General features: G+C 36.8%; 2 protein-coding genes across 2 annotated transcripts; one reads left to right on the forward strand and one right to left on the reverse strand.

Annotated features, from left to right (window-relative positions):
* Positions 1 to 2,097: 2,097 nt before the first annotated feature.
* On the forward strand, positions 2,098 to 8,960 carry LOC137715211 (homeobox-leucine zipper protein REVOLUTA-like). Its single transcript, XM_068454457.1, has 18 exons — positions 2,098 to 3,243; positions 3,570 to 3,729; positions 3,974 to 4,059; positions 4,174 to 4,264; positions 4,399 to 4,494; positions 4,619 to 4,732; positions 4,830 to 4,913; positions 5,061 to 5,216; positions 5,290 to 5,364; positions 5,733 to 5,839; positions 5,986 to 6,169; positions 6,673 to 6,861; positions 7,061 to 7,141; positions 7,247 to 7,381; positions 7,541 to 7,875; positions 7,988 to 8,093; positions 8,224 to 8,373; positions 8,479 to 8,960. The coding sequence occupies exons 1-18, from the start codon at positions 3,011 to 3,013 to the stop codon at positions 8,626 to 8,628; spliced, it is 2,532 nt and encodes an 843-aa protein (XP_068310558.1). The 5' UTR covers positions 2,098 to 3,010; the 3' UTR covers positions 8,629 to 8,960.
* Positions 8,961 to 21,092: 12,132 nt separating this feature from the next.
* Positions 21,093 to 23,018, reverse strand: LOC137715714 (CASP-like protein 5A2). Its single transcript, XM_068455055.1, has 3 exons — positions 22,663 to 23,018; positions 22,397 to 22,529; positions 21,093 to 21,554 (listed from the first exon to the last, which is right to left on the reverse strand). The coding sequence occupies exons 1-3, from the start codon at positions 22,875 to 22,877 to the stop codon at positions 21,363 to 21,365; spliced, it is 540 nt and encodes a 179-aa protein (XP_068311156.1). The 5' UTR covers positions 22,878 to 23,018; the 3' UTR covers positions 21,093 to 21,362.
* Positions 23,019 to 26,786: the final 3,768 nt, after the last annotated feature.

The following is a 26,786-nucleotide window of genomic DNA, read 5'->3' on the forward strand; positions in this document are numbered from 1 at the left end:
TGAACCAATATTAGGAATACTCAATTTTATTAAAATAGGTCTGATCCTTTGTATTCATGATTATTTTATTATCATTAATTATTTTTTTAATGATAAAATTCACTATAGAAAATAAATCTCTTCCTAATTATCTTTGTAATTATTTCTTCTTGTTTCGTTTTCTTTTTGTTATTTCTTCATCTTCTTCATACTCTAAACCCCATTCATATATGTTATTTCTTCTTCTTCCTCCTCTAAACCCGATTCATATATTTTATTTCTAATTTTTATAATCAACCTATATCACAAGTAATTAACGTTGGAATTTTTTCCTGAAAATCCCATACCAAACAAAAAAAATCCCAATCCTATACCGAAAAATTCCAAAACCGATAATATTGAAAATTTTGAAACTCCATACCAAACCAATCCCGAACCTTTCGGTACGGGAATCGGTATTACATATTCAATGGTTTGGAAATCCCAAACCGAACCAAATATATATATTTATTTTGGTTGCTGTTAAATGTTAAATTTGAGTAGTTTGATAGTAGACTATATTAGAAACAGAAGTATGAAATTGAGTATTTTGGAACTTTGGAATATCAAATTGACTTGGTATGAATGAATTGGTATTTCAATTGATATAAAATTGAGGAACAAAATTTCAAGCCAAATGCCCAAATTTTGGCCTACAACCCAAAAATCTCAAATTTCAACCCAAAACACAAAATCTAGTCTTGATCCATCCTGAAATACTGAAAACATTCGGGAATTCCAAAAATTAGGAATATCGAATTTCAGCTCAAGATTGGTTTTCAATTCCCATCCTGAAAATTTTCGGTTTGGAATTCGGGATCCATTTTCGATTTGGGATCCCATATTGAACCACCCCTACATGTAATTGTATTTATCTTCTTATATGTCAAATACTTTTTTTATAGTATCACATATTAATGTGTCTTACTTGTAGATATATTATGTTTTTGTGCCCTTTAATTAGATTTCATTTCTTGTTTATAAGTATATTATTCATTCATGTATTTCTTCCTTGAGTTAGATCGTATACTTTGTAGGTGAGTTTATGTTAGTGTATTATTTTTTTGTTAGAAAAAAAGATAATATCAGACTTTACTTAATAGCATGTTAATTTTTTGAACTCAAATTTAAATGCCCCTTTTTTTGTCCAATTGAAATAAATATATTTTCCTAGAAGGAATTATTTTATTAGGTATTATTAGTGATACTCTCAAAATCGAGTTGAAGAAAAGATTCTATATGTAATTAAAGTGTTAGAATATTCAATATCCTAGTAGATATGATGTTGAATTTCCACCCATGTATCATGAGTTCAAAGCTCCTAATTCTCTAAATTATTGTAATAATTTCAAACCTTCATGTGACATCTAAATAATAAAAAAGAAAAAGTATACGCAATGGTTAGAACTGATATAATTAGAAAACTTCCAAACTTTTCTATAGAAACATACGTTTTTAGCCGTTTTAGAATCATTTCTAAACAGAAGAACCGAAGCGAAGTGAAATTGGTTTTTTTTTTTTTTTGTTTTTTTTGAGAAATTGAGACTTTGAAAAACTGAAAAGAAATGCTAACGAGGTTTTTTCAAAAGTGAGATTCTATGAACTCTCTGTCACCTCATGTTTTTTATACAATATTTTATACTGTTAACATGAAAATTAACATTAAACTATGGATTTATAAATGTGTTTTCTAAGAAATGCTTAGAAGTCTCTCTTAAAAGAAAAATTCTTTATAAACTTTCTATCATCTTATACTATTAACACAATATTTATTAGTATTAATACGAAAATTAAAGTTAAACACGAGTTGACAAAAAATGCGCAGAGAGCCCACTTTGAAGGACTCTCTTTAGCATTTCTTCGTTTTTTTGGATGCGAAGATAAGATTTGGTTTACTTGACCGAGGCATTTGACAAGAGTGCCTCAGCCCCTATATATGTGTCCCCTATGGTATAAGACGTCATTACGAAAATACACTAGGGACAACGACGTAAATGCGCCGAAATCATATAAATAATCATCAATATTAAACTACTCAAAATAAAAAATTGGGAGCTCGACACTGCTAAATGTGTCGATATGCGTGCCACATAAACACTCCCTTTCTCTCTCCTCTCTTCTATTCTCCACTGTTTCTGCTCAGCTCAGATCACTGCCTTTTTAGCTCCCCTCCCCTCTCTCTGATAAAATAATCAAATAATGAAGCCAACCCCATAAATCTTCTCACATTTTCTCACTGGAAAGTGGCAAAAACAGCTTCTCTCTTTAGGATAATTATGATTAGGGTTTCTCGCTCTCTTCTTCTGGATTGTCTTCTCCTACATCCATCTCTCTGATGCTTCTGGAGATTTAATTTCTCCTGACACTATGATTTTGAGCTTTGTATTTTTTGTTCAAACCAAAGTTGCAATGTGTAACAAGCTTCTATTCATTGTATGATAAAATGGATCTATGGGTGGAAAAAGACTGATTGAGGTGGTGGGTTTTGGAAACTCAAAGGAATAAGTGGGTTTTGTGTTTTGTGTCATATCTTTGGACTTTCTTGGAAAGAGAAGAAGTTGGTTTCTTTCTGTTCAAAAGAGCTAGAAGTTTTGGCTTTGAGCTTTCGTTTGTAAAATTTTGTATTGTATTCAAAGTTCCAATCACAGCAACCAATAACAGAGAGCTGTGTGAAGAAATTAAGGAAAAACCCAGACTTTGATTTTATAACCGAAACCCCGAATTGGGTCTTCACCAACAAGCAAGCAGCCACTGCCCCTGTTCACACAAACCCAAGAATCTTTTGTCTCAAAAATCCAGTCTTGCTCAACCATTTACACTTAATCTCTCTCTCCTCACTCTCTCTTTAGACGGACTTTACAAAGCAGAAAATCTTTAACCTTCTTCTGAAATCCAGAGAAAAACCAAAACAAACCATCACTCTCCTCTCTCTCCTCCCACTTTTTGCTGTTTATATTAGCTTTAAGCTTTTGTTGGTTTGGGGTTTGGGAAAATGGCCATGGTTGTGGCTCACCACAGGGAGAGCAGCAGTGGGAGCAGCATAAACAAGCACCTCGATGCCGGAAAATATGTACGTTACACATCTGAGCAAGTGGAAGCTCTTGAGAGAGTCTACGCCGAGTGCCCCAAGCCGAGCTCTCTGCGTAGGCAACAATTGATCCGGGAGTGCCCCATTTTATCAAACATTGAGCCCAGACAGATCAAAGTCTGGTTCCAGAACCGCAGGTACATATGAACAGGACTGATTAGCAACTGGGTTTTTTACCCTCATTGCTTTTGTCCTTTTGGATGCATCAAGTTTGATTCTTGGGTAATTTTGAAAACTGGGTTTTGGTCAATTTCCCAGTTTGATCAAAGTTCAAGACCATACTTTTTAGAATTTAGCTTTTACATATGGGATTTTTTCTTCATTTTTTTTTTATATATGAGGTGATTTAAAAATTGGGTTTTACTCAATTCCACTTTTTTGAAGGTTTTAATGTTTGATTTGGCCTTGAGATTATTCATTTTGGGTTAAAAAAAGAAGGGGATTTGGTGTTTTGGGTATGCAGGTGTAGGGAGAAGCAGAGAAAAGAGTCCTCAAGACTGCAGATTGTAAACAGAAAGTTATCAGCAATGAACAAACTGCTGATGGAGGAAAATGATCGATTACAGAAACAAGTCTCTCAGCTTGTTTGTGAAAATGGTTATATGCGCCAACAATTGCATACTGTAAGTATAATTATCATAGATTTTAGGGAATGAATTTTCTTTTTATAGTCCGGGATTGGAATTATATTTTGTCTTTTAGCAGTTATTTATTAGAAAGTTTTAATATGTTTTGGCCAAGTTTTAATATTGCATCTGCAAGTTTTGCATTTATTCCAATTTAATGGAGTTTAGCATGGCCAGCTGAATTGCAGTAGAATTTAGTGGTGGCTAGAACTTAACCCTCTAATAAGTGATTTTCTTGTAGGCACCCGCTGCAACTACTGATGCAAGCTGTGACTCTCTGGTGACAACTCCTCAGCATTCTCTTAGAGATGCTAATAACCCTGCTGGGTAAATTTTTACTGCCAATTGAGTTTCACCTTTCCTAATTCCCTTTGTAAATATTTACTGGCATGTTGATTTTCGTGTATTACATGATCTAATCTTCATTATGTTATTTGGCAGACTCCTATCCATAGCGGAGGAGACCTTGGCAGAGTTCCTATCCAAGGCTACAGGAACTGCTGTCGATTGGGTCCAGATGCCTGGGATGAAGGTTGCTTCTTGTTTTTATTATTTTTGGGAAATGCTCGTTTGTGTATCTTCTCTCTTGTTAAATTTTTGTGCAATCATATGGTATAAATTGTTCTTCTTATTCATGCTGAATCATCTTAATCAATTGTTTGCCAGCCTGGTCCGGATTCGGTTGGGATCTTTGCCATTTCACAAAGTTGCAGTGGAGTGGCAGCGAGAGCCTGTGGCCTCGTAAGTTTAGAGCCTACGAAGGTAAGAATGTACATCATTTGATAGTGCTAGAAATTTTTTTGCTACATATTTGTATACACCTTAGTTTCATGCGACAAGGTACATGAAGCATTTGAATTTGAAGTTAATTATTCATGTACAACAGATTGCAGAGATCCTTAAAGATCGTCCATCTTGGTTCCGGGACTGTCGGAGCCTTGAAGTTTTTACCATGTTTCCTGCTGGAAATGGAGGAACCATAGAACTTATATATACACAGGTGAACAAAAACGGTTGCAAACTTGGAAATTTTTTCCCTGATTATGTTTTACCGTGTGTTTTTGTTTAAAGGAATAACTAACATTTAATTGTTCCAGACATATGCTCCAACTACTTTGGCTCCTGCAAGGGATTTTTGGACCCTGAGATACACTACATCTCTAGACAATGGCAGTTTTGTGGTAAGCATTCTGGTGTATATTATGTTGTCATAATTAGTGCATACCAGTTTATGACAAATACAAATTTGACTTCCTTTTCTTTTTTTTGTACTCCTGTAAGTGGATACCTAATGTGCTCTAAAAATATTTTGTTATCTATGTTATAAGGTGTGTGAAAGATCTCTTTCTGGTTCTGGCGCTGGCCCAAATCCAGCTTCTGCTTCACAGTTTGTTAGAGGCGTGATGCTTCCTAGTGGTTATCTGATTCGACCATGTGAGGGTGGAGGATCAATCATTCATATTGTTGACCACCTGAATCTTGAGGTATGAATTTCGGATTCTTACTCTCGTAAGTCTCTTAGGTAGAAAAACTCAATTGTTTCTCATCTTATTTCAGGCATGGAGTGTGCCAGAGGTGCTGCGACCGCTTTATGAATCGTCCAAAGTGGTAGCACAAAGAATGACTATTGCGGTGAGTAGTTAATGATTGAGTCATTGACTTGATACTTTCTTCTGTACAATCAATGTATAAGTGCTTGATATTCTGATTTCTGTATAAAAAGTGAATTTTCTGAGCTCTCATTATGTGATCAACTTCCTTTATGTCTTTAGACGTTAAGTTTTAAACCCCTTGATATGAACCAAAGGCACCCTGGAAAGTAGAATTTCTCAATGTAAATTCCATTTATTCTTTAGAATACTGCGGTGTGCTAGTGTTAATAGCATGTTGACTGTAGAACGGAAAGATAAACTAATAAACCCCTCCCCTCCCCTCCCCATCCTACAAAATTCATTAGATATTTTGAGAATAGAAGTACTAACTAAGCTTCTTTTATGAAGGCGTTACGGTATATCAGGCAAATAGCTCAGGAAACGAGTGGTGAAGTGGTATACAGCTTGGGCAGGCAGCCAGCTGTTCTGCGAACCTTTAGCCAAAGATTGATCAGGTGGGTTATTATACTTCACTTATTAATCATTTGCTCATTTGATACATCTGTTTGTATAATTGCTTTGTCACCTTTTTCAGTGTTAATAACCACCATCTTTCTATATCATTTATGTAAATAAAATTTATCGATATGTCTTCTTTTAGAGGCTTCAATGATGCTGTCAATGGATTCAATGATGATGGATGGTCATTGGTCAACTGTGATGGTGCTGAAGATGTTATAATTACAGTTAATTCAACCAAGAATTTAACTTCTACTTCGAACCATGCCAATTCCCTTGCATTACTTGGAGGTGTTCTTTGTGCAAAGGCTTCCATGTTACTACAAGTAAGTCTGGAATCTGACGACCATCAACTCTAAAAATGATAGTTTCTGTGTTATGATCTAAGATGCCTTTGTTATGTACTCTTCTCGGATCATGAAAGAGCATATTTGCTTTGTTATCTAATCTTCTTGCATGATGAATGAGGATATATGTCTTTTGAACTCAATTTATGTTTCTTGATACCTAAGATGTATATGTTTGTCCCGAGTCCCTGACCTATTTTGTAGAGTTTGAGTAGCCTTTTCTGTGTTGGGAAAATAGTAGAATGTCCATGATTCTTCTTTATTGCTTTGTTTTTCTGAGATTGGGCATTGAGCTTTATCCAGAGGGCTGCATTTACAATGATTTTGTCCCGTCTGCATCTCTTAATATTGCTGTCTAATTGGATTAGTGGAAATCAGTGTTAGTTTTGAATGGCTAAGAGCTTATGCTTTCTCCAGCTTGTTGTCTAAACCGTAAATTTTAGCTAATGAGAACTTGGCATGCGTATCTTTTTCAACTCCAGAATGTTCCCCCAGCTGTTCTCGTTCGTTTCTTGAGGGAGCACCGTTCAGAGTGGGCAGATTTCAATGTTGATGCCTACTCTGCCGCATCTTTGAAAGCTGGTTCGTATGCTTATCCTGGGATGAGGCCAACAAGGTTTACCGGGGGACAAATTATCATGCCGCTTGGTCACACAATTGAACAAGAGGAGGTATGCTGTTTCAATTGGTTCAGATTTTTATTTTACTTTTGTGAGTAACATCTGAACCATTGTTGTGAAACATTACATCAACAGGATGATAATTGCAACCACTTTCTGTCATGTTAGAGTGCAAGTATATTCTACAGAGTGCTTCTCATCCCCCTTTTCTTTTCTTTTCTTTTTTTCTAACCTCTAATTTTGATTCCAGTTGCTTGAAGTTGTTCGACTTGAAGGCCATTCTCTCACTCAAGAGGATGCTTTTGCATCAAGGGACATTCATCTCTTGCAGGTGCTTTTTCCTGCTGCTTGTTCAGCTACTGCCGTCCTTGCTACTATCTGTTGGGGTACTATTGTGTGCTGATCATACGAAAAAATGTCTTGTTTCTATTGGCAGATATGTAGTGGAGTTGATGAGAATGCTGCCGGAGCCTGTTCTGAGCTTGTTTTTGCCCCAATTGATGAGATGTTTCCAGATGATGCTCCCTTGCTTCCCTCTGGTTTCCGTATTATCCCATTGGATTCAAAAACAGTTGAGTTTTTTTTGTGCTTCACGTGGGTTTTACCTGTTAATTCAACCAAATAGACATATGCATCAATATTGTCATAGCCTTCGGGCCATGCTGGACTGCATCTTAATGTGTTTTTTGGGCTCCCCCAACATGCTAATGTCTTGCAATTATGAATACAGAGTGATTCAAAGGCTACTTTGAATACGCATCGAACATTAGATCTGGCATCCAGTCTTGAAGTCGGCTCAACAACGAGCAATGCAGCTGGAGATCTAACTACATTTCACAATACTCGATCAGTATTGACGATTGCCTTCCAGTTTCCGCTTGATAATAGTCTACAAGAGAATGTGGCAAACATGGCACGGCAGTATGTTCGTAGCGTAATTTCATCCGTGCAGAGAGTTGCAATGGCTATATCTCCATCTGGATTGAGTCCGTCTGTGGGACCAAAACTATCTCCCAGCTCTCCAGAAGCTGAGACACTGGCTCACTGGATCTGCCAGAGTTACAGGCAAGTTCTTTGTTGAATACTTTAGATTGCATGCATGATTCATCTGTTGGGAAAAACGTACCATATTTGCGCATAATTTCTATTTCTCAATCCTTTTCTTTCTCACCTACAGTTATCATGTTGGGGGAGAACTGCTGAGACCTGATTCCTTTGGTGGTGACTCGATGTTGAAACATTTATGGCATCACCAAGATGCTATTTTGTGTTGTTCATTAAAGGTACATTGCATCATGACTGACACACATGCTAAGTCTTTATATCGATTCCGAGTAGCGGGACAAATTTAACATGTCATTCTGATTAATAATTTGTGGAGATCGTAATCTGCGCAATTTGTTTGTTTTGCAGTCAATGCCGGTTTTCACCTTTGCAAACCAGGCAGGACTTGACATGCTGGAAACAACATTAGTCGCCCTTCAGGACATCTCATTGGATAAGATTTTTGACGAGGCCGGACGCAAGACGTTGTGCGCAGACTTTTCTAAACTAATGAACCAGGTACATCAGATGTTTGAACTTTCTTCCCTCCCTCAGTTACGTGTAAAGCCATATGCTGTCTCTCATTGTAGCCTAATTCATCTTTTATCCTTTCTTCCTCGTCAGGGTTTTGCGTACTTGCCAGCCGGCATTTGCATGTCGACGATGGCTCGCCACGTGTCGTATGAACAAGCGATTGCATGGAAAGTACTTGCAGCAGAAGAAAACTCTGTCCATTGCCTGGCCTTCTCCTTCATAAACTGGTCTTTTGTGTGAGCATTTTAATTGGTTCCATCCCTCACCTTTCTTCCACTAGACATGCAAAAGAAGCTTTGATAGAAAAAGAAAAGCAGAAATGTGGAAAAAGGAAAAGAAGTTTTGTAATATCTCTACCCCTGCCGGAGGTTTTGCATCAGATTAATTTAAGTTGATTTTGATTTGCAACTGTGCTGCAATTGGCAATGTTGGCATTTAAGTGATCAAGGCTAAAAAGGCACAAGCATTTGTATATACTTGACTTACATTGGCTTCTGATAGGACATTTCTCTTTGCAGACAGATTAGAAATTTGACTGGTAAAAAGTCTTCGTTTTGTGGTTTGTGTTTTAATATTTTTCTAAATTTTGCAGTTCAAATTTTTTATTTGATTTTTCAGTTAAGGTGCCATGTAGTGTTTCTAATTTCCATAGTAACCATAAGGGAGGGCTTGATTTTGGCCTTTTAGCCGACAAACTTCTAAGCAAGCTGCCCAAGGTCGTATTTACAGCTTCAATTTGCCCATCTCATTGAGGGTGATAGACACAACTATAATTTCACGAGTGTACAAAAAATGGCTAAATCAATTTGAGGATTATATCATCGACTCCTAACTTGTTATATTTACTCTTGACTACACATTTATTCGTATGATCACGATAAGTTCATCTGCTTAGAATAATTTTCTGTAACATTTGTATGTCTTGCTTAAGGTGGTCAAAATAAATGTACAATATGTAGAAAGAGTTGCCTATATATATAAAACAGATGTGTGGAAGTCATCTCAAAAAGGATACGTAAACTAGGGGTGGACAAATGGGTCTAGGACCCGTGGGGCACGGGCCGGGTACAATCGGTTCGGTACGGGTATGGGGCAAGTTCGATTTTAGTAGAGAATGAACGAGGCAGGACGGGGCGGGGTGGTTCCAAAACTTTAGTTTCACTGGCCCCCGAATCGACCCGTTTATAGCATACCAGAACAACACAGTGTCCACCACTTCTCAAATTTTTAAAAATCTCTATGTCCTTCAAACTTTCTCACATGCCACAGAATCTCGGCACTTACTGCCCTCAAATTTCTTTTGGACCTAACACCCCAAAGGTAAATTTCAATCTCGCGAACTTCTGGTTTTAGTAGCTGAGCTTTCTTATCGACAAGGATTCGTGGTAAATCTTGGTATCGGAGATTACCTTCGATGGTATGATTCTCAATCCACTCCACTGTACTTTACTTATGCTTTGACATCACATGTGAAATGGGTTCATTCCCGCTCATAGCGCACTCTTATACTTAGGCACTTTTATGTTTAAATTTATTCATATTTTCCACATCACTACACTTTATGGCTTTATCACCTTCCAAGTATCGACCAGTATAGCTCGATTCGAAGTCCAAGTGAACATTCCGGATCGGGGTGTGTCTTTTATGATATCTACTATCTACTTTTTTTATATAATAATTAAATGCATTGTTTCTTGCTGTGTGAAAATCTACTTTAGATTTGCTTTTGCAATAGAAAAGAAGAACTGAAAGTTACGTTATGGGGAGTTGTTGTAGAGAGAGAATTTGTGTTCATTGTCGATGGAAGCATTGTCTCCATCAATTATTGTCGTTTTCACGAGTTTGAAAGTAAATTTATATCTATTTATTTAATTCGATTAAAAATTAACATATTTCATATCGTTATTACCCTATTTTTAAATATCATATGGTGTAAATTGTGTTAACCATCTCTTATAACACGACTTCAAAGCATTTACTATCTCTGATTGGTTTTTTTTTTAATTTTTTTTTTTTATCGAATTTGTTATCAATAATGAAATAGGTTACGATTCTATACTTAGAAACTTTAAACGTATATGACATTATACGGACTCTTTATTAATGTTGTATTCATGTTGTTTCCATTATTTTTCCGATGCACAGATAAGATTGTGTTGAATACCACTGTTTCCATTATTAATGTTAGTTCCTTGCTTTTCTTCCTTGATCCAGACATCCCAGAGTTAAACTCATATAAATCAGTGTGGGTACGTTTACATTTCTCCAGAGAGAACGAAAATATACCTATTATTTTTACAACAAAAGGTATGTTATTTTTACAAACTTATTCAAGTCACATTATTTTTTAAAACCTGCAAGTTTACTCGCATAGAGACTGTTAAAACACTGCCACCCTCTTCGCGGCAGGCAAATGAAGCTCAAATTTTACAAACTGCCAAGAGATTAACGATTGATGAATTAGCTTTCTTGGATCCAAATTTATATAAGGTATAAAACTTTAATAAAACTTTTTATATTTTCTAAATTTGATAACTACAAATTTACTCAAAATTATTTACATGCTGACTCATCATTATACAAATATATATCAAAACATTTTCCAGGACTACACGTTTTTGTGCAAGGCATCTGTCAATTGTTTTGACACGTGATTTGATTGGTGGTACAATTCTTGTTCAAATTGTGTAAAGCAGATGCATAAGGATCCAGCGAGTGGACAACTAGTTTGCCAAAAACACCACGATCAAATTCCAACGCCTTGGTAATGTGTTACATCCTCAGTTTCAATTTTTTGTCTTGCAAATTTAAATACAATCTGTCACCATTTTTTTTTCAATTTATATATAATTAATAATTTATGCTCTTCCTCACTTAACATGAATACTATTTCACGTTTAATGCATTGGTACAAAAAACATTTCTCCCTTGAATGATCGATTGTGTCAAAAATATATCACCCAAATTTTAAATATAGGTACAAAGTAAATTTGATTCTTGAGGACCACACCAATGAAATCACTACTTTGATAATTGGTAAATCTGGCAAAAAGTTTTTGGTACGCCTTGCAAAGATTTGATCCTAAATCAGAGATTGGTGGATTAACAACAATTACCCAATGAGTTTCTCAGATTGATAGGGCAAAAAAAAAATTATCACCTACGTTTTGGCAATAGAAGAAACAACTTTAATTGAAGTGATGTTCTCATTCACAATGTCTCTGACGATGCAAGTATTGAGCCAACAACTCCACATACATTGTTAAGGGAAATTACTATGCCCACAACTGCGGTTTCATCTTTTATGTCAACACCAGACACAACTGCAGAATCCCACAAGCGAAAAAGAGAGTCGGTGAGAAGACCTCTTTTTATTGGTAAAGAACAAAGGTTTGTTTGCTATCTTTCCTTTGTACAGGTTTTAAACTTTTCTCTGTTCATTTTTTCTAACATTTGTTATCGATTTGAAACATTAATGTAGACTTTGATCAAATTCCCATCAAGCTGTTAAAAAAAAAAAAAAAAAAAATCATCTCCCACTCCTCCAAAGGCAGATTTGACTCTTCCAAAAAAACAATAGGTGACAATACTCTACCATCAGTTTTTCTTTTGATATAAATTTATTGAAGCATAAATTTAATGCCTATCTAAATGTTTCCCGTTCTTTTCCTTTGTTTAGGTTGGTTTCTCCATTGTGAAAAATACTCTACTATCACTTTGGGTACTCTAGGTGGAAAAATTTCCAGCTTTTCCTAATTTGCATCAGACAATGCTTCTAATATTTTTTTGGGATGTAAATAGTCCTTGGTGATAAACATTGTATGGTATTTTTTGCATGTACATACACCAGCGCTTTGTAATGTTTTCTAAGTGTTGCTGCTCACCGAAGTTACATAGAACTCCTAGAATACAATAGATGGATGTAATATTTTTTGCCTGCAGATGTACACAGATTTGACAGCCTTTTGTATGCAAATGTTGCTGTTGATGGAAAATTATGTATAATTGCTGCAACAATATGGATGACTGTCGTGTATTTTGCATATGGACAAATAACAATGCCACTCTTTTAAACATACATTGCACCAGCTAAATCTTTAGGCCGCAAAATATTTTATATCTTTGTTATAAACAATGTTAATGCTTTAAGCCACCATCTCCACATCTTTTGAACACAGCGTTTCATATAATTTTCGAACCCGTAGTATCGGGCAATACTAGCTAGTATATACTCAAACCCAACTTGTTTCACTGTACATAAGCATAGTGTGATTCCCATTTGCCCGTGCCAAGTTTGTGTTATTACTTCTTCTGCCACTATCTCAGAAAATATAAATACACTTTATTTTTATTTTCTTCTTCTGCATCTCTCTTCCCCTCTCGCTCCTCCCGACTCCGACTCCCCGTTCGAACACAAACCCAAACATTTTCATCTCCTTCCCCAAATCAACACAATCATCCATTAATCTTAATTCGCACCCAAGCCCTTAGAACCCTCGAACCCAGTTTGGGTTCGAAATTCCCGGCGACTTTCAGAGGTTTTCCGATGGTGGCCGGCTCTGCAACCGCAACTATTCGACTCATAGAGTCCCAACAACATCATTTGAGCTTTGCATGCTCGAATCTACCCCTTAATCGAAGATTTCCATAAGTCCAGCTTGCGGTAGGTTTTTCCTACGAAGATCCGATTTTTTTTGGGCCAATTTCAAGCCTTTCAGACCTTTTTTTGGGTCCAGCAAAGGTAATATTTTTACTCTACACCTTCGAATTAGATTTCGTTGTGAGCTAATCGGAGTTTGTTTTCCAGCAATTTTTTTTTTCAGAAACCAGCGATAATTTCTCCACATTATATATTAGGTAAATTTTAGTTACTCTCCTCAAGTATCGTGGTTTTCAACATTTGATGCATGAAGTTGTTTTCATCCTAGAGTTATACTTAAAGTATTAATTTTGTGATAATGTCGTACATCCGTTAATCTAAATGTTAAGTCTTCCATTAATTAATGATGTGACATCTATGTGAACGATGATTGAATGTTATGTGTTATTAAAAAAATTTTAATTAAATAAAAGTATTAAAAACAAAAAAATAAAAATAAAAATAAAAAGAAATAGAACCCAGAACGGTCAGAAGCCAGAACCCTTCATTCCTTCTACGGCGTCGTTGCAGATGAGCCTCGATGACATCAACAGCTCCGCGAACCGGACCGAGTCCAACAAGAAATCTCATTTCGTTCGAAATCGATCCCCTAGCGGTGAAGTAACTCGACCGAGTCGTTCGCGTGGGCGTCCCGCCCGACATCGAAGTCCCGGAAATTGAATTCCTATATGTACAGATTCTTGGTTCCCAAATCCGACAGATTTCCTCTGTTGTCCAAGAAGGTGAGGCCGACCTGGATTAAATTGAGGCCATCGACGTTGACCTTGAGCATGAGGTAGTGTGCGGCGGGTTCGCGGTGGTAGAAATTGGGATCGTTAGAGTCGGGTCGGACCACAATGCTCGAGAATTCGATGTCCATGGAAATCACTGCTATAAATTTTTCGAGGACCCCTCGTACTTGAGTATAAGGTCTGTGCAGGTTGCAGGTTGTTGTGGCTGTCTTCTTCTTATAGAAGATGACCGCACACGGAGAAGAAAGAAAATAGGAACCCTTCTTGCCTCTCTCCTCCTTGCTTCTGTCATAGTCTCATCCGTCGATCCCACCTACTTCTCCTCTAACCTTTCTCTGTCGTTTGGCAGGGGCAGTACATAAACCCAAATTTCCTCAAATTATTTCAACCATCTTAGTAATTTTTCTTATAGGTGAAATTTCCTTCATAAGGTTAGTAAGATGGATATGATCTGTTATGGGTTGGTGAAATTTACGGGTGGAGTTGCCATGGCTTCGGGAGAATGGGGAGGGAGGCGGTTGCTGAAGGTATGGCAGCTTTGTTCTTAATGAGAGAGAAGGTGAATGTTTGGAAACTAGTAAAAGAGAAAAATGGTATGTTTGGTTAGAAAGATAGTGAGAGTTTGGGGAGAGTTTATTTGATCGGTGTTTTAAATTTTGTGGTTCATATTAGATAATCAATAACCTATGTACTCCCTAGTAACTTATGATACCTCGTAATGGATGCTTGAATTATGATTTTATAATTTGTAATATCGTTTTGCATATAATTTTTGAATGAAATGTATTATATTTAAATTTTCGATGTTATTTTTGTCTATGATTTTTTCAACCTTTATAATTGGGATCCTCCGAGTTTAAAATTCTGGATCCACCGCATGGTGGAAGGGGTCGGATGATGACAAAGGGGTTTGGGTGGGGAAGATGAAGGCGTTTTGGGTTCTGGGTTCTGGGGCTTTTTTTTTTTTTTTTTAATAATTAATTTTTTTTAATTTTTAATTTTTTTTTAATGACACGTGGCGCCGAGTCATCGTCCACATGGGCGCTACATCATCAATTAACGATAGACTTAACAGCCAGACTAACGGATGTATGAGATTGTCCCAAAATTAACATTTTAGATATAACTCTGGGACGAAAAAAACTTCATGCACTACATGTTGAAAATCATGAAACTTGAGGGTAGTAAACTGAGATTTACCCTTATATATTCTATCCAATTTGGTGTTTAATTAAATATACAAAAGTGTTCTGTAGCACTATTAATCGGAATTGCACTCTTGATTTGTTGTCTCACCGTGTAATGTAAACCCTAATTAAATATTGAATACATATATTCAAAAAAAGGTTTAATACGAAAAAATTTGGTAACTTTTACTTAGGATTTTTAGAAATGGATCAAATGAGAATTGATCCCTCAGATCAAACAGTGATTCCATTGGCAAATCTCTATTAATCGAACTATTGGTATTGAAATCAACCCTAACTATTTCACAGATCAAATAGTGCATTCATTTTAATGGGTTTGCACTCTTAATAGTTGTTCTTTTGAATTCTTGCTGTTATGTTTACATATCTTTTACAATGCAGTTATTTTAGGCAGGGTCACCAATGAGAATTACTGTTTTGCGTTGTGAAGATTATCATGCCATTTAACAATCCTCGGTTGTTGACTTAAAATAAAACTTCCCTCTTCCTTACATTCGGAATTTAGCAGGTTCACTCATACCCAATTTACCGACAAAAAATTTGATATTGATCTCGAAAATATGAAAACCCAGTAATACTAGATTCTTATAGTTCCATGTCTGTGTCAGTGTGTGTATATATATGGGGGAGGTAAGATATAGATGCACGGATTATTAAGGAAATAGAAAAGCTGCTCTTACTTGATGCTATGTCTCCGTCTTTTTGCTTGCTTTAATCTGCATTCTTGTGATTTCTAACTTGTCAATTTTTTTATTTTAGTTTTATTGATTTGATTTGGAGGATTTTCTAAGATTGGCTTCAATTGAGTTAGGTTTTGTTCAATTTAATCTCATTATTTTGATTCTAATTCAATAAATTTGTGTAACGTAGAGTTTTCTGTTGGAGAATAAATTTTCTTCATAGTTCAGTCAGTTTTCAGTGTTTCAGTTTTGCGGTTCCGTTAAGATGTGCATATATTGAAATATAAAAAGTACAAGCTTCCAAACGTAAACTCTTTGCATGGAAACCAAATTTTGTGTGTACTTTAACCATTATATAATCAAACTTCTCTACACCAAACTCTGTGTGTATTATAACGATTATACTTGGTTAGGATATATTTTTACTTTGATAGTGAATTATAAGAACTGTGGCTTCCTTGCAAGTCCTTTTGGATAATGCATCTACGAATTTGAATAATTACCGAAGATTTGCTACAATAATACAAACTTTTGGGACGGAAGATTTCTTGCGTTCTTGTAATGCAAGCAATTGGATTGCCTCTTCAATCAATTTGGCCAAATGAAAATTTTTTGTGATCAAGAATTTATTTTAATGTCAAACTTTAAAAATGTAAAAATCTAATTGAGTTCCTTTCATGCAGGCAATAAGTTTTCTTTTTCAATCAATTCCTTCTTCCTAAAGTTATTCTCAACAGTAAATCACTAGATTTGTTTTACTCAACCAAATGTATAATTGTTTGGATGCGTTCCAATATATCCTAAGCCTTTGAGAAGATTCTTGGTCATTACAACAGTACAAACCTTCTTAATTTGTTTCATTTTTCATCGTTATAGAACTCGGTAGATTTTTTTGGTTTTCTCTCTTGATCACAAACAGATGTTCGTTTGTACAATTGAATTGGTGTAGCAATATTAGGGCCTATTATTTTTTTCATCATCACGGTTCTTTTAGAAAAAAGGAACTCATTGCCTAATTGTTATTTCATCATTCTTTTTTTTCCTGTTTTCCTACCTTAGATGGGTGATGTATCTGTCTTGGAAGTATTTCAAAACTGCTTTGACTCTCATTTCTGTAAAAAAAGATTGCACATTAGTTACAAATTGTAGGTTTTGAAACTTGCACTTCTGTGGTATGATAAGTGTTCATTTTCCTTATTTATTTACAGTTTATAATCGTGATCGAAAAATTAAAATCTAAACTACTATAAAATCTTCTTTGTCAACCAAAAGAGGATAAAAAGATAATTTTATCTTCTACCACAAAACAAAATCATGGGCGTTAAATTAAATTTACACAAATTAAATTTTACGGTTTTTTTCAAAGCTTCACCCAAGGATGATTCTAACATCTTCTAATTTTGAAAAATAAAATATAAAAAAGAAATTTTCTCTCTCTAATCAACATTCATTTTTCTCCCTTTCTCCTTCCCATTTTAAAATAAAAATTATTTTCACACACAAAGTGTGGGCATATGTTAGTTTTATTACGAAAGTTTTAACAAAAAGTCCGCAGTGCTTTCACTTTAACGAAAAATCAAATTTTTACACTAAAAAGTCAATTTTGATACTATTCACTTTACTCTTTATTTTGTCCTTATCATTAAAACTCAAAGTTTTTAAGTTATTTTCATTAGTTTTCTTTTTTATTTAAGCATGTTAAATTTTTTCTTCCCAACTATCAATTTGTTGCTTGAGGTTTTAAATTTTTTGCACATTATGCCAAAAATAAATGTATTAATACAAGAAGCTCATACTATTGGCACTTCAAATGGCATAGAAATGTTTAATGAAAATATTTTTTGCATGTTGCCTGAATGTCCTACATTTGCCAAGCAAAGTTTGATGATGCAAGAAGTGAACAACTGTCTTTTGAATCACGTGTTGATAAGGAAGTTCAGAAATGCTGATTAGTATATATGTATAAATAGGATGGTAAATTTGGTTGTATATATGTAGTAATAGAATTGTAAACATCGTTGAAATTATGTAACTAGAGTTATAAACCTGCGGTATCGCCTGGGTATTTTTTCTTGTATGTTAAAAAGATAGAAATCCGTGATTCCATATGGCCAATTAGTTTTAAGGAAAATTAATGAAAATGACTTGAAAATTTTGAGTTTTAATGATAAGGATAAAATAAAGGGTAAAGTGAATAATACCATGATTGACCTTTTAGTGTAAAAATGTGGTTTTTCGTTAAAGTGAACAGTATCGTGAGCTTTTCGTTAAAACTCCCATAATTTTATGATGGAGCCTTAACTTCTTTAAAATGCACTATTTTTTAGATGCACCAGCATTGATTTACTTATTCTCCAAATCACACCTAAATAAGGATGTGTTTCTGTGATAGATGCAACTTTGGCACTACAGGTTATGACAATAATGTAGCTACACGGCGCAGAATCAAGTTTTGACATACAAATTATCAAAATGTCCCATTTATAAGGATCTTCGTTCCAAACGTCATCAAGTATGAGAATATATCATCTTCCTTTTATCTCTTCTCGGAGGTTTTTCAAAAGTGCATCCTGACCTTTGATCCCAAGTCTTGTATGGTTTAGAGATGTTGGTGTAAAACGTTGGCTCAATACAAGCCAAGATGGATGTGAAGAGAGTCTCACATCAGAGATGTACAACAACCTAAGGTTTAAATATTGGTGTTCCATTTCTAATTACACCAAAGTTTTTTGAGAATGCGTCGGTTTCTCAAAGAATGCGTCGGTTTCTCTGTCCCCTCTAATTCTTTGATGCAAAACTGCTGTAGCTACACTTTTTTTTGCAACTAAACAGATCATAGATGCTTTATTTACTCTACAGATTCCGCAAAGATGCATTGATGTGCTTAATTTTATGTGCCATTTTAAGACGACATGCACGTGGATTGGAGAATGAGAAGAAGTTGAGTACCATTTTTTTGTGGTGTGGTGTTCCAGTTCTACTTTATGCCGGAGATCTTCATACTGAAACTCATTGAACACAGCGTCAGCATCCTCAGCTACATCTTTTAAGTTTCTTCGCCCACTCCTCGACTGCCTTGCCTAGACCTTGTGCTTGCTTGGAAACATCTGCTGAGATATCTTGAATCCTGGAGAATGATTCGCTAAGCTTCGATAATTCATCCTTGAATCCCAAGGCCATGCCGAAATCTTGATGAACGGCAAGAGAAGCCACTTTTTTCAGCTTTCCCTCGGCAGCAGAAGTGAGGAGAGACTCTAGCGCCATATCTCAGTAAGTATGCGAGACAAAGAGGATAGCTAGACTCCCCTCCAAACATTTGGAGACCAAAAACATTGATTACATCGTAAGACAACAACCATGCTAATCTAATGTTAGCAGCACCAAAAAATACCATACTAACGAATTAAGTGAAGTCGACAATAAAATTTCTACTCCAATCATGCATGTTCATTAGTATTAAAAGATGACATGTGCCACATCGCAGGTTGGTTTCCCTCATTAAAACCCACGAAATTCATCTAAAGTCTGGGGAAATGATACGAACTTGAGTGCTGAGGGAGGAACACTGCTCTAGCTAACTTCTGCAGTCGGAAATATTGTTTGTTTAATACAAACTCAAGTACTCAAGCATGAGTGAGTGGGTGAAGCTGTATTGCAAAGGTTTGGTGTGGTACTAGCATGAGAATGACGTGACCGGGGCTGGAGTAGCAATTTGTGACGAGAAGAACAATCTGATATTCGAGGATGGCAAGCGTCTCACCAATTTGGTAGAACCTAAATTATGATACATCCTTTCTCTGCCGGATGATTCAGTTAGTTACTACTTAATCAGCAAAGCCAAGCTCTTCATTGTACTCAGTTGACATGTTATTCTGAGTATAATTCTTGTCTTCACTAGTGACCGACTACTTTCGATCAAACACAGATCGCAAAAACTCCCTCCTCCCAGGAGCAGCAAGCTTAGAGAGTTAGTCAACCGAGTCACTTGTCTACAAGAGTTTCAGCACTTCACTCATTGTTCTGTGGACAGTTGCTGGATTTGAGCTTAATCGCCGCAGGTGTCTTTTTGTCCAACTTGTGCGGATTCACAATGCATGCGAACTTTCTATGCAATGGTCTATTTGTTTGGATCGCATTTGAAAAATAGCTTCTTACGCATCTCACAGATATTGTGAAGGAAATTTTGCTAACATGGGCTTTTCTTCTACATCTTTAACATGGCATGATTCTCCTCCATCGGCGGCTCGTGCTGCTTTGTTTTCAGACTATATTGGCTTGCCTAGCTACTGCTTCACAAATTTATGTGCATCTTGGCATCCATGCTTGTCTCACTTTTTTTTTCCCTTACTTTAGGGTGTTGTTCGACTTTTTTTGCAGGTTTAGACCTTTAGGTTTGGTTTTAGAGGGGTTAGGTTTCATGTCCACCCCCCCCCCCCCTTTTTTCTTTATATCATGCTTGTTTTTATTTCTAAAAGGGTAAGATTTATGTCCCGCTTCTTTTTCGTGTATTCTTTTTTGTTGTATCTGTTTTTTTAAGAAGTAAGGTTTATGTCATGCCTAACTAGATGCAACTTTTTTTTTTCATTATCAATAAAATTTCCCTTGTACCATTGAAAATTTTCAAAAAAAAAAACAAGAAAAAAAAAAAAGAAAGACTCTGCATGCGAACTTGCGACAAGCGCCGTATGTTCTCGCAGAAACTGAAATTGACGCTAGTTTAGGTTATCTCCAAGACTTTGATATTGCTCAGATGTTCTCAACTGGCCACTGGCCACACATGACACATGTATTGATTGCCTTGTGTCAAACGGGACCTCGAAGGAAAGTTGGAAACCGGTTGCCCAGAGTTAGAAGCATAGTCGAGAGTCCTGTTGCAAATGCAGAGAAAGTATACTGCCCATTTCCAAGTGTTCAGTGATGCGCAAACGGGAAGTCTTGGAGTTTACCAACAATTTTTTTTGTTAACGAAGGACGCGTGAAATGCATGAAATTTCCTCACTATTCTGCATCGACTGCAAGGTTCCTTGGACTGCCGAATGATTTGCCAAGAGTTCAAACCATCGGAGACCGATATACAATCCGATGATCACATGTTTAAGTTTCTTGCCACGGAGAAATCCTAGCACCGTTGCTTGTAAATTTCGTGTTTATGCTGTTACATGTTTGATTTGTATTTAAACTTAACCCTCATTATCGGTGTTGACGGTGCTATCCAGACACCTCTTGTTAATTTCTGTTATTTAATCTTTTTAATTCAATCGATCCGGCTCTGAAAAATAGTCAACCACAACGAATGACGAGAATCATACGTAACATTAAATATCTAAAATGATTAGATGCAACTCTTTCTCCTTCCCAAGTCACTTGTACGTGCAATAAAGGAGAGCGGAAGAGAGGCGCACGAAGAGTTGACGGCAGAACAGAGTTTTATCACATGAAAACATACATCTCTTCAAACTTCATGTAAATGTTTAGTTGTTCACCACAATACAAGTTGAATTATCGAAACATTCACGACCCCAAATATTTGACGTCACAGCAACACTATACACGCAAAACTACAAGTTTCAATCTAAGCACATTGCAGTACATGACAGGCAAGAAAAATCATGCAAAACACAATAAGCTTGGCTAGCATTCGAACATGACCCATGTCATCATCCTCTTCTCGAGTGTTTTTTCACTATACACGCATTCATCGAGATGCCAGTGACCAGAAATTCAAGAGAAAAGATGGTAATGCAGCGAACCAGGATATGAAAGCCATCGCTGTAGCTGTTTCAAATTGTGCACAATGGTTGTGGGCACAGCTACTAAGATCATTGTCAATAAGAACTGTGATGCCTGCAGAAGCACAAGCTGCAGCAAATGTAAGAGTGGATGTCACCTGCAGCAAATAACAGTAGATTGTTTCAGCCATGGGGAACAAGTAACTACTCAAACTGAGACTTCCATGCAAACAAAAGTAAAACTGTTGACAATAACAACGACAGCAATATCCGGAGCAAGTCCAGTAAGTACAATCGCATGGATTTGCAAAATTTGTTTAGCGTTTCACTGGGTAGGACAAATCAAATGTTCAGGTAATTCAGGCATGAACTTGATAAAGAGGTTTCCTTTCCATAGAAGTTCACTGATCAACTATGTTGGGGCATCTACTTTTGTATCAATGCTCCGACAGTGACTATAATATAAAGATTGCTTCAAGTTCAGACATAAGTTAAGTTTCCAATATAATCATCTAATCGTGACTTAGGAATAGCAATTTAACATTCATAAAACAAAGTAGGACCCTGCAAAATAGACCAAGTACTGACCAAAAATACTTCCTACAACAGAGGTTATCACGAATATATCACTCAAACTAATGAGAGGGCAAGGTGAAAGCACCATTGATGCCTAAACAAATAGAGCCGTTGACTGTCAACCAATTCGTTTAGACTGAGAATCAGATCCATTATGCTTTTGCACTATTAGTGATTAGCAATGGGACAGCACCAATTAGATTCAACACTACTGATTAAAAAGTTATGCAGCTTGTAAAGAAGGCAACAACTTTTTCAGCTATTTACAAGTAAATTCACAAATGAACAACTGACAAAAACTCGAAAATGCTTCAATTTGAACGTCGAAAATTAAAACCAAAGAAAAACAAGCAAGACCCACATCTCCAAATTGTTGAATACACCGAAATCTGCAAAAATTAATTCGAATTTCGATTAATCTTACCCCATCACCAAGGGTGAACAAGCATACAACTCGATGGTTCTGCAAGGAACGCCTAACTAGAAGGGCATAAACGTCCACAATGCCCAACGAGAAGCTCCACAAACACTGCAAACCAGTAGCTGCAACAAGGTAGCTGAAATCCACACAAAACAGAACAAACCCAAAAAACCCAATTGTTACCTGACGGAAATTAAAGCATAATTAAAAGAATTAGAGAAAAATAAGCTGAAAAAGAAGATATGGGTTCAATTGTGGCGGCTACCCACCAAAACGCAGTGACGGAGGGGAAGTCAGAGGTGGTGGCCATGACGACGAGCGAGGCGGCGGAGAACAAGAACTGGGCGAGGCGCAAGACGAGGCCGCCCGGCGTGCCGGGCATGCCAGGAAGATCCTTCATTCGGACCCGGGGTGGGTTCGGGCCGGCGCCGTCTGTGGTGGGTATATCTTCAACTGGGTGAACCGACCCATGGCTTACGTTCATCTCCTCCTGGGTCTTCAGTTGGTCCGAACCATCGTCGTTAATCAGTCAACGATGGTGGATCGGAGGTGAGGGTTGAATCGAAGGGGCACGGTGGTTGCGGGATCTGAGTTCGGCGGGGTTGTGGGAGTAGAAACTTCTCGATAAATCGGAGTGGAAGATAAAGAAACAGGAGATCAAATGGGGACTTATCTCAGGTGTCAGGGAGAGAAGCTGCGAGCGACATTTCGCTGTCTTATGACATGACGAGTGGATCAAATGAGATTTTGACATTTTCGCTGCTTTTTATGTTCTTGCTGATATACCCTTGCTCAGCGCTCGCTGCAGACTACAGTACAGGGATTTGGGTAATTGGTTGGGTAAATTTTCAGTAAATTCTAGCGTCGTCACGCAGTTATTATCAGTTTATCTCATACGAAATGTTATTTTGGTCACTTATGATTACGAACAGTGCCGGTTATTTACTTTTGAATTTAATATAAGAGTTGAGATTAATTGATAACGATTTTAATATTTTAATCTTGATTGTTAATATCAAATTTCTTTAATCACTACGTGAAAAGGACGAGACTACATGAGGATAGGTGGCAGATTGATCGTCACAAAAAAAATTCTTTCACCAAACCACCTCACTAACAAAACCTTAGCCCCTGGAGGAAAAAAACCCAAAGAAAAAATTTACCGCCAAACACAGCCTCTAGCCTTTAGATCGGTGGCAATTATTTTTTGGGGTCCCAAATTACTTTTCACACACTCCTTGTTAATTTTTATCCGTTGATTTTCTTCAATTCATCTGATCTGACAGCTGAAAATTAGAAGAGTGTGTAAGAAGTAAAATGGGATGTGTGGATATCACATCCCTTATTTTTTACCTTTTCCTTCTTTTTATTTCCTCTTTTTCCGAAGTGATCGCTCCCTCGCTTCATTGAAGAGAACCTTTGTGATTGTAGTTGTGGTTACTCTCTCTCTTTTAGGGAAGAGTTTTTGTGACGATTATGATTTATGCTCAACTCGAGATCTTAGAGGGACAATTATCTAAATCTAAGGTAGTGATTTTGTGATTTTTATGCTTGGCAAGGATTATGTAGAGTAAGCTTGACGTTTTTTGAAGGTGACTCATGGCATATTTTTTGTCGACTATTGTAAGATCACCAAAGGGAGGTGCGATCTTTTCCTCATGGGGTCGTTGCAATGGCTTGAGGAATTCACGTTCATGTTTTCTTGTTGTTGCAAACTCTTCAGATGATGGTATGATGTTTACCTTGTGTGTCTTGAAAGTGTTGGGTCCAACTCACAGGGTTTATGCTTTGTGAGCTTATCTTTCATGTTGTTTAGGTATGGGTCTCTTATAGTTGAGGAATTGTGCCTCTAAAGAGTTTGTTTTGTGTTGTGTCATTTTTTTTGTTTTATTTTGGTTGTTGTTTCATTGTCTATTTGCCTGGAAAATGACTATATTAGCATCTTCGTGATGTCTCGTAGTAGGGCTTCTTTGTCGAAGAAGCGTTGTCTTTGCAAGTTCATCAGAAAGAGATAAAAGGTTTTTGTCCTCGTGAGCGTAATAAGGGCTAGGCACGGGCCGGGCGGGGCCCAATTTTGAAGGGACCGGACCAGACCTAGGTTTAAAGAAAATGGGACGGGCCGAGCCAGGGATTGCATTTTCTAATATAGGAACCGGACCTTACCCAGCCAAGTTGAAACGGGCCGGTTTGGGCCAGGTCCACGGGTCCCCTTTTTTTCTTTTTTTTTTTTTCAAAAAAAAATAATAATCAAATTTGTACATATTGCAAACTGCACTGCACAGAATGCAAACTGCAAACTGCACTGTACAGATTGCAGATTACAAACAAATTTGTGCAGATTACAAACTACACTGCACAAAATTGCAAACTGCACTGCACAAATTGCAAATTACAAACTGCATTGCACATATTGCAAACTACACAGATTTGCACAGATAGCAAACTGCACAAATTCACCATTATTCACAACATCCAATCTAAATACAAAGTCCAACATCCAAGTTCATAAATTAACAATACATCCAAAATAACAATATTACATCGTCCAACATCTAAAAATCAAATCAAGATACAAATCAACCACATCTGAGGCACTACAAATATAGATGAACCTTTAGAGTAAAAATTTAGTACCAATTTTGCTTCTTCTGCAGGTACGAAAATTCAGCTCAATTAAGTATTAACTCTGAAAACACCTAATAAACAAGCTAAAAAATCAGAAAATCTACCAAATCAGCAAGAACAAACATGAACATCCCAATAGATTGAGCACAGATTACATACATGATACATCCCAATAGATCAAAGTTTAAACTACAAAGTTACAAACATCAGAGGTTAAAGAACCTATAAAAAAGAAAAAAAGGAGGTTAAAGAATTCACCCGAACTAGCGACGGCGATGGAGTGTTGGTGATCGTGACGGCGGTGATGTCGTCGGGAAAGAGACAACGAGAATCGAGAAGATGGGCGTTGCGGGTGCCTGGGTTTTTTAGGTCTGGGGTGAGATGTCGTCGAGGAGAACAATCGAGAAGAAGATCAGCCGTGGTGGTCGTTAGGGCCCAAACTCATGACGACGGTGATGTCGAACTCGGGGGTGGGCAAGGAGATGACTGATAGGGAGTGACAGAGTGTGGGTGGTGGAACCGTGAAAGGGAGGGGCTCAGGGGAGGGGAGGGGACGAGGACGAGGTAAGACTTCAGAGACGAAGAGGTTGAGGTTGAGGTCGAGGTCGAGAGAGAGTAAGACGCATTGAATCAGATTCAACTAGGGTAAAAACCAACGGTCATGATTGGAAGATATGTTTATTTTCAATCTGGGTCGTCCATTTCAATTACAAATGGCCCGGTCTGGGGCCCCATGCCCGATCCTAAAATGTCATTGCCCCGCCCCGCCCAGCCCCATTTTCCCTATTTAAAAACAAGACCATCCCCGTACCTGCCCCTACCAGCGGGCCTAAGGCCCGTTTGCCCAGCCCTAAGCGTAATATTTCATTTTGGTTAGATGTGATTATGTTGGTAGGTTTTGTATTGTTTTCTGTTGCGTTTATAATCATGAAATAGTATTCATGATCAATAATGTTCCTCATTTTATTTCATTAATGAAATTTTATTATCTTAAAAAAAACACCTCACTGAATGTTGAACAACAAATTTTACCTTTAAAATTATCTTTGTAAATAGATTAAGATCCCAAACTATATGGAGTTATTTATAAAATTAGAAAGAAGTAATAATAGGAAATAAATCAAATCAAACCGTTGACTACAAGACAAGAAAACTTAAACCAAATCAAATAAAATCTCTAAAATACTTCCCTTTATAAGTTTCAACATATTATAATGTGTTGATCATCTTCGGTCGAAATGCAAGCAAGCGTCGTATCATCGAGAATGACGTTCATCTTAATTGTTGGTTGCGGAAATCAACTTAAGCAAATACTTTAGGGACTTACCATATCTAGCAAAAAGTCCGAATTTTCGTGCTAAGCGAGTATTTGAGCCTTTAACTGTTTTGGATAGGGAGGTGATGGTCCCATCAACGTAACCAAATAGACCATGACTTTGTAGGATGGGTGATATATGAGCTAACCAAATTGGGTACTTAGTTCTTTCAACTTTTAGGTGGATTGTTTATCTCATGCCCAGTTGAGAGTTCAGCACATTCTCATTCCTTCGTATTCACATACCATTTAAGGAAACCGCCCTAAAACTTTCTGTCTAAAGACCTTTGTTTTGGGTAATTAGTGACAAAAAGCCAAACAAAATATGAACTAAATTGCCTTGTCATCAATTATATTTATTTATTTTCTTATTTTTGTACCGAATTTCCTAGTTCAAAGAAGAAAAATAACATAATGTCAATACATCTCTCACAAAATTATGTCGTGCTTAAT

The sequence above is a fragment of the Pyrus communis genome, chromosome 14, assembly GCF_963583255.1.
Source record: "Pyrus communis chromosome 14, drPyrComm1.1, whole genome shotgun sequence".
In the NCBI taxonomy this organism is placed as follows: Eukaryota; Viridiplantae; Streptophyta; class Magnoliopsida; order Rosales; family Rosaceae; genus Pyrus; species Pyrus communis.

Excerpts from the sequence above, each read along its gene's own strand:
- LOC137715211 (XM_068454457.1), top strand. The coding sequence starts at position 3,011 with ATGGCCATGGTTGTGGCTCACCACAGGGAGAGCAGCAGTGGGAGCAGC. Across the intron at positions 4,265-4,398 it reads TCCAGATGCCTGGGATGAAG|CCTGGTCCGGATTCGGTTGG; the intron begins GTTGCTTCTTGT and ends ATTGTTTGCCAG. Across the intron at positions 8,374-8,478 it reads TTTCTAAACTAATGAACCAG|GGTTTTGCGTACTTGCCAGC; the intron begins GTACATCAGATG and ends CTTCCTCGTCAG.
- LOC137715714 (XM_068455055.1), bottom strand. The coding sequence starts at position 22,877 with ATGAACGTAAGCCATGGGTCGGTTCACCCAGTTGAAGATATACCCACC. Across the intron at positions 22,530-22,662 it reads CCCTCCGTCACTGCGTTTTG|CTACCTTGTTGCAGCTACTG; the intron begins GTGGGTAGCCGC and ends TGTGGATTTCAG. Across the intron at positions 21,555-22,396 it reads TGTTCACCCTTGGTGATGGG|GTGACATCCACTCTTACATT; the intron begins GTAAGATTAATC and ends TATTTGCTGCAG.